At 42.5% G+C, this 8,150-nt stretch overlaps 1 protein-coding gene across 1 annotated transcript; it reads right to left on the reverse strand.

Annotated features, from left to right (window-relative positions):
• Positions 1–2,523: 2,523 nt before the first annotated feature.
• Positions 2,524–7,712, reverse strand: LOC142535526 (uncharacterized). The gene is made up of 13 exons (XM_075641812.1): positions 7,631–7,712; positions 7,165–7,568; positions 6,988–7,106; positions 6,548–6,812; positions 6,029–6,463; positions 5,229–5,388; positions 4,945–5,037; positions 4,732–4,792; positions 4,008–4,491; positions 3,476–3,706; positions 3,299–3,358; positions 2,928–3,200; positions 2,524–2,538 (listed from the first exon to the last, which is right to left on the reverse strand). Exons 1-13 carry the CDS (start codon positions 7,710–7,712, stop codon positions 2,524–2,526), a joined length of 2,682 nt encoding a protein of 893 aa, XP_075497927.1.
• Positions 7,713–8,150: the final 438 nt, after the last annotated feature.

Genomic DNA, 8,150 nt, shown 5'->3' on the forward strand with positions numbered 1-8,150 from the left:
TTACCAATCAACAAACACAGACATATCATGTTTCGGGTATTTAAACAGAACAAATCACACATCTCATTCTCATTTAGGCTCAAAGGGCTAACAAATGAAAATTTTTTCAAGGAAAAACAGGCCCAACATAAATCAAAGACTGCCTGAATCATTTTTGTGTTAGTGAACATGTAACTCAACAAAAAGTAATCAACATGCAGGTTTTGGAGTCCATTCATACAATTCAAATCACAAACCACATGAACACTCTCTTGACATCGGGTGTATAAACAATCATAGCAATCGTGAATTAATGTGTAAACGGTTAAGTAAAGATAGCATGCATTCGGATTTGTAATCAAGGAACAACATGAATTTCGGTTCAACTCTCCTCATTGTTTGATTATCACCTTATTCCACAATTCTAAAAAAATTAACGACTGCGAAAAACATAAAGACTAAATTAAATATATATATATATTTATTTTAGATTAAATAAACATCAAAGCATTTAAATTAAATAAACATCAAAGCATCAAATCGAATCAAATCAAAAAAATCAAATCAACCCCCCCAAACTTAAAACATGCATTGTCCTCAATGTATAAACAAGAAAGAACGGGACAATCGTACCTCCCACGACAAGAGTCAGTGCTCGCCGTCATCATCATCAGGATCTTCATCCATGTGCTGGGGTGGGGCATGTGGAGGAGGTCCTGGATACTGTGGTGGCCAGGCAGGTGGCTGGGGAAACATAGGATCCTCTGGACCTATAGGCGGGAACCGCATAGCAAGAACGAATGTGAAGTCCATCATGTATCCCATGAAATGGTTCGTGCGGTGCTGAAGCGAATCCAGCACCTGGCGCTGTTCAACTAGTAACCTCCTCTGCTCGCCCATCTCTGTCTCAAGTCTGTGAACTCGGTCTCCACTGCGCTGTCGGGCTCCCTCAGGTGGTGGTGGTGGTGGAAGCTGTGCCTTGTGGCAGGTCCTCGTCATCTGGATCATCGGGGGGCCTATAGGAAGCAATGATAGGAGCCTTCGGCTTAAGCACTGGCTCATCAGGCGACCAGGAGACGCCGGCCTGTCTGCATAGTTCGGTAACAATGTGAGGGCATGGAAGGGCGACCGTGGCTAATCCTGTGCCGGCTCTCATGATCGATCCATATATTATTCTTCCCAAGTTAACAGATTTGCCCATCAAAATTGCAAAGACTAGCGCAACTTTGTCTTTGGTTACATCGTGGTAATGCGAGGATGGGAGAACCCGAGCCAACACGAACGATGTCCACGCACTTGCATTAGGGTTCATCTCGGATTTCTTCAGCGAGATTGGACCACTCGAGCTCATTTTCCATACGGCGCCTGCCTGACACACGGTCCGAATGACCTCTGAATAATCAACCCCATCTTCTAAGAATTCACTGTACTCATCTTCTTCGAGGCTTTGCATCTGATAGATCATATTTATCGTCTGAGAATCAAACGATACCAATTTACCTCGCACCAGTACTTTTGACTCATCATGCCGTATCCGCAGATTGGCATAGAACTCTCGCACAACAGAAATCACAGCATCTAGAGGAGGTTGAGCAAATTCAACCCATTGTCTTCTTTCCAGTTCACGCTTAATAATACCACGTATTGTTGATAAATTAAATCCCCTCTCTGGGATGATAGACCGAGTCATCGAGCTCTCATACACCTGTTGGGCCTCCTCATTCCAGAATCGATGAGAATCGAAGCTTGAAGAGGAAGAGGCACCCTTTTTTGACCTCTTTTTCGGCGCCATATCAACTCAATAATCCAACATCACAATCAACACCGACTAAATTTAACAATTGAAGAGCGAAAAAAAAAAATTATGGTAATCACACCCCAATGTTGGTAACGATTATAATTTCACCAAACCACTTAATCCGGTTAGCAATACGATATATGCCCCAATCACAAACCGATTTAGAACAAAACGAAGTACCCACGTCACAATAACAGAATTTCCTCTAAAAATCGCACACCGATTCTCAACTATTCTCAAGATTTGAGAAAATTTCGAAATAAAGCCTTTAACTTCAGGAGAGAGTTACCAGAAATCAGAGTGTTGGTGGAAAATTTGCTGTTGTGAAGGCGGTGGTCGGCTTTCGGTAGTGGGAGGCAGCGGCGTGGGTTTCTGAGGAAGAGCGGCGGCGGCGTGGAGTGTTGAAGGAGGGAGGTGCTGTGATGTGTTAGGGAGAGTGGGTTTCTGAATTCTGAAGTCGCGATCTCCTTTTTTTTTCCCTTAAACTGAGTCGCGCGCATATGCGCGCCATGAAGTGGCGCATATGCGCGTCTGCTACTGGCCGGTATGCTGGAATGTGGCGCATATGCGCGCGAGTATTGGCGCATATGCGCCGACCCTCTCTGTAAGTTTCGCGCATGTGCGCTCCAGGATTGGCGCATATGCGCCGACCTCTCTGTAAGTTTCGCGCATGTGCGCGGATATTCGTCGCGCATGTGCGCGGGGCACACTGTCCATAACCTTCTCGATTTTTTTTTTTTTTTAATTCATGAATAAATAACCTGCAAAAAAAAAATAAAACGATTCAAATTAATACTAGAATAGAGATGATTAAAATTAATAAACTAAAGAATTGAAATAAAATAATAAAGGCAAAACGAATGCAAAAATAAATAAATATGGGTTGCCTCCCCACAGCGCTTGGTTTAACGTCATCAGCCTGACTTTCTCCTGTCTACTTTGGTTCTCTAAGTGGGATGTTGTCCATAGTTCGCACTTCATTTCCAAAGTAATTGCTTGACCCTTTGACCATTGACTTTAAATGTCTGCCCATTGGAGCACTTTAACTCAATTGCACCATGTGGATACACTGTTTCTACTGTGAACGGTCCAACCATCGTGATTTTAACTTACCAGGAAACAACCTCAGTCGAGAATTAAATAATAACACCTGTTGCCCTGGTTCGAAATCTCGTCGAAGAATCTGCTTGTCGTGCCATCTCTTGGTCCTTTCTTTGTATATCTTTGCATTTTCGTATGCATCATTCCTGAATTCCTCCATCTCACTCAGCTGCAGCAGTCGTTGCTCGCCAGATGCTCCCATATCAAAATTTAGCTTTTTGACAGCCCAAAATGCTTTGTGCTCCAGTTCCAAAGGTAGATGGCAAGCTTTCCCAAAGACCAACCTATAGGCGACATCCCGATAAGTGTCTTGTATGCAGTCCTGTACGCCCATAATGCATCATCTAGCTTGATCGCCTAATCCTTCCGGTTTGTCTTCACTGTTTTTTCTAATATTTGCTTAATCTCCTGGTTGGATACCTCTGCTTGCCCATTAGCTTGCGGATGGTATGCCAGTGTCACCCTGTGCTTCACATCATACTTAGCCAACAGTGAGTTAAAAATTTTGTTACAGAAATGCGTACCTTCATCACTGATAATGGCTATAGGCGTTCCAAATCTTGTGAAAATGTTCCTGTGGACAAACTTAACAACAACTCGAGCATCATTAGTACTGGTGGCAATGGCTTCCACCCATTTGGACACATAATCAACAACAAGTAAAATGTAAGATTGACCAAAAGAAGATGGGAATGGACCCATAAAGTCAATACCCCAGACATCAAAGAGTTCCACCTCCAAAATATTTGTTAGTGGTAATTCATGTCGTCTAGAAATATTGCCAACTCTTTGGCATTTATCACATGACTTAACTAACGTATAACTATCCTTAAACAGATTAGGCCAATAAAAACCTGACTGTAATACTTTAGCTGCTGTTCTAGATGCTCCAAAGTGTCCACCGTAGGGTGAGGAATGACACTGCTCTAGAATCGTACCCGCTTCTTCCTCTGCTACACATCGTCTAATTATCTGATCAGCGCATCTCTTGAACAAGAAGGGATCATCCCACAGATAAAACTTGCATCATAAAGAAATTTCTTCTTTGGTGATAAGTTAAATCTGAAGGTAATTCCCCTGCAGCCAGAAAATTAGCTATATTTGCAAACCAAGGATGTGTAACATTTACCTTGAAGAGTTGTTCGTCTGGGAACGACTCATTGATAACTCCACCTTCAGTTCTTTCTTCCAGCTCTAGTCGTGACAGGTGATCAGCCACCTGGTTCTCACAACCTTTCTTGTCTTTGACTTCAAAGTCAAATTCTTGTAGTAGGAGTATCCATCGTATCAACCTGGGCTTGGCATCCTTTTTGGCAAACAAGTAGCGAAGAGCTGCATGGTCAGTGAAAACATTTACCTTGGTGCCAATGAGATATGTTCTGAACTTGTCGAATGCAAACACCACTGCTAGCATTTCTTTCTCAGTAGTTGTGTAATTCTGTTGGGCTGCATTGAGTGTACGACTTGCATAGTAGATAGCTTTGAACATCTTGTCTCGTCTTTGTCCCAATGCTGCTCCCACAGCATAGTCGCTAGCATCGCACATGAGCTCAAAGGGCTCCTTCCAATCAGGCACTATCATGATGGGTGCGGAAATCAGTGCTGCCTTGATCCTGTTAAACGCCTGCAAACAATCATCGTCAAAAATAAATGTAGAATCTTTCTCTAATAAATTACATAAAGGTCTAGTAATTTTAGAGAAATCTTTAATATAACGACGATAGAACGCGGCATGTCCCAAGAAACTTCTGATCCCTTTACATTCCTCGGCGGTGGGAGATTTTCGATTGCCACCACTTTGGCTCTGTCCACTTCTATCACTCTAGCCGAAATTTTGTGCCCTAGCACAATACCTTCTGGGACCATGAAATGACATTTTTCCCAATTCAGCACTAGATTCTTTGCCTGACATCTCTGCAAAACAAGCGTTAGATTCTGCAAACAATGATCAAAATATGAACCAAACACAGAGATATCATCCATAAAAACTTCCATTATTTCCTCGACCATGTCAGAAAATATGGCCATCATACACCTCTGAAAAGTAGCAGGTGCATTGCAGAGACCAAATGGCATTCTCCTGAAAGCAAATGTACCGTAGGGGCAAGTGAAGGTAGTCTTCTCCTGATCCTCCGGTGCTATGACAATCTGATTATAACCTGAATAACCATCTAGAAAGCAATAATAATGATAACCACCTACTCTATCAAGCATCTGGTCAATAAAGGGAAGGGGGAAGTGATCTTTCCTAGTCGCATCATTCAATTTCCTGTAGTCTATACACACTCGCCACCAGTCACTGGACGAGTTGAAATCAATTCGTTATTCTCATTTCTTACTACAGTTATACCTCCCTTTTTAGGCACTACTTGTACTGGTGAAACCCAAGAACTGTCAGATATGGCATAAATAACACCAGCATTTAACAATTTTAATACCTCAGCCCTCACAACTTCTTTCATGGCTGGATTAAGCCTCCTCTGATGATCAACATAGGGGGAATAGGACTCCTGCATCAATACTTTAGCATACAAAACAGTAGGGCTAATCCCCTTTATATCAGCAATTGTCCATCCCAAAGCAGACTTTAATTCTCGCAACACCCTCAACAACCTATCCCTTTCATCATATTAAGAGCAAGAAGATATAATTATCTGATGTGACGAACTCTCGTCTTAGAATGCATACCACAAATGACTCGGTAATCCTTAATCAGGGGGTGCTTTTGTACCTCTTTACTTGCATCCTCAAGTAACTCTTCATGTTGGGCATTAATATTTATTTAAGTAGCATATTAAGAGAAAGTAAATCCTCTCGCACAGCCCAGTCCTCTTCATCCACTATGGAAGCTGACTCCAACAAGCAATCTCTCTAAAGAGTCTTTGTCATCCTCACCTGCACCAACATGAGATACACATGAATATATTATATCATTGCTATTACAAGTACTTACTTCATTTGGTCCTTTGATGGTGTTGTAGATGTTGAACACGGACTTCTTCTCCACCTACTCTCAATGTGACTCGCCCTTGTGCACATCAATCAAGGCTTCCCGGTGGCCAAGAATGGCCTTCCAAAGATAAGCGGAGTCTCTTGGTCTTCTTCCATATCTAAGATGACAAAGTCAGCAGGAAATATGAATTAGTCTACCTTTACCAGCACATCCTCTACTATCCCTCGTAGATAGGTAAGTGATCTGTCTGCCAGCTGCAAAGTAATAGTGCTAGGTTTCACCTCGCCAAGCTCCAAAGTCCTGTAAATAGAAAAAGGCATTAAATTTATACTAGCACCCAAATCACATAAAGCTCTATTTACTCTAGAGCCACCAATAACACAAGGAATAGTAAAACTCCTGGATCTTGAGTTTCTGTGGTAGTTTCCTCTGGAGTATGGCACTGCACTCTTCGTCAGCTTTACGGTCTCAAATTCTTGAAGTTTCCTCTTCTTGGACATCACATCATTAATGAACTTAGCATCAGTTGGGCATTTGCTCCAATGCATCGGCAAATGGGATGTTAATGTGTATTTCTTGAAAATTTCCGGGAACTTGCCAAACTGATCATCTAGTCCTTTCTTCTTTAACCTCTGTGATATGGAAGATTCACATTTGGTAAGGGCTGCTGTTTAAGTACTTCTTTCTCAGGTTCCTCTACTTTCTCTTCTCCACACTTGCACTCTTTCCTCATCTTCCTCAACTGTAATCTCTACACTTGCTTCAGCAGGCTTTGGGATTCCGACTTCCTTGCCACTCCTCAGTGTGACAGCTTTGCACTGTTCCCTAGGATTCACCTCGGTATTGCTGGGAACTGTCCTCGATTCTGGTCCTTTTAAAGCATTGGCTAGATGCCCAATCTGTGTTTGCCACTGGATTTCATCGTGGCACCCATATTGCCAATGTGTGTCTCCTGTTATCAGACGAGACTCAGTTCTCCGCCTTCTTTTCCCAGACTCAGTCACAAATGTCCCAACTAGATCTTCAAAAGATGGCTTTCCTTCCCCTTTCTTTGTATTGAACCCCGGTGGAGGATTCAACACGGTCTTGTTGTTTGCATAAGAGAAATTCTCGTGATTCCTCAAACCTGGATGATAAGTATTAGGGGGAGGATTACCTCGATAACCTCCAAAACCGCGATTGTTGATGTCTGAGCTTCCTCCACAACTGGTCTTCCTCAGCAGTCACCAATGCTACATCAGATGTAGATTGGCCTGGCTTGTTCATCGCTGCTATCTGTGCGGTTTAATGCCAAACCTGTGCATTAAGTGATGTGATCGGGTCTACAGCATACACTCCAGCAGGTTTCCTTATCCAGATCTCGCACTCGGCCACTTATAATGTTAATGGTCATCTGTTCAAGCAATTCATATGCCTCATCAGGTGTTTTAGAAAAAAGAGTACCTCCGGCGGCTGCATCCACATTCCCCTCTAGTCGGCCATCCAAACCATTGTAAAATAACTCGATTTGTACCCAATCTGCATATCCATGATTCGGACACTTCCTGAGTAATTCTTTGGTATCGTCCCACGCCTCATATAATACTTCAAATTCTCTCTGCCTGAAGTTGGTGATATCTATTTTCAGCTGAGCAGATTTAGCAGGAGGAAAGTACTTTGACAGAAATTCGTAACCAATCTGCCCAAGTAGTAACACTTCCCAGCGGTAGAGATTGGAGCCAACTCCTTGCGTGATCCCTAAGAGAAAACGGAAACAGGCGCAATCGAATAATTTCGTCAGAAACACCGTTAATTTTTACCGTATCCGTGATCTCCGAAAATTCTGAGGTGAAGATGGGGATCTGCGGTGGCTGCTCCTCCAAATTGGTTCTGTTGAACCATGTTGATGAGTGCGGGCTTTAGCTCGAAATTATTAGCAGCAATAGTTCCACGAGCTATTCCAGAGTAGTGAGCGTTGATGACTGGGCGGAAATGTTCCCGGATTGGCACCTCTCTAGGGAGCTCATTCTGATGATCTCTGTTTTAAGCCATTGCTTTAATTTCGTCTCTCCTTGCTTTCCTTAATCTCCTGGCAGTTCTTTCGATTTCCGGATCAAAAATCAGCAAGTCGGGATTTGAAATCTTCGCATGCACTGCAAAACGAGAAGATTATCAATTAACAGAATAAATAAAATAAAATAAAGTCTAAATTAAAGTAAAGATACTTAGTAATGATATCAATATGCAATTAAATAGTTTACTCCCCGGCAACGGCGCCAAAAACTTGTTGCGTATTTTCACTACCGCAAGTATACGGTGTCAAGTTTTAGTACTGGTTGA

Source organism: Primulina tabacum, unplaced genomic scaffold (assembly GCF_025594145.1).
Source record: "Primulina tabacum isolate GXHZ01 unplaced genomic scaffold, ASM2559414v2 Contig1064, whole genome shotgun sequence".
NCBI classification, from domain to species: Eukaryota; Viridiplantae; Streptophyta; class Magnoliopsida; order Lamiales; family Gesneriaceae; genus Primulina; species Primulina tabacum.

What these genes read in the sequence shown, in the direction of transcription:
- LOC142535526 (XM_075641812.1), bottom strand. Translation starts at nt 7,712, where the DNA reads ATGGTTCAACAGAACCAATTTGGAGGAGCAGCCACCGCAGATCCCCAT. An exon ending in CGGTTTTGGAGGTTATCGAG is followed by an intron (nt 6,813 to 6,987) that starts GTAATCCTCCCC and finishes TGGGAAAAGAAG; the next exon opens with GCGGAGAACTGAGTCTCGTC. An exon ending in TAGAGGATGTGCTGGTAAAG is followed by an intron (nt 5,389 to 6,028) that starts GTAGACTAATTC and finishes GTATTGATGCAG; the next exon opens with GAGTCCTATTCCCCCTATGT.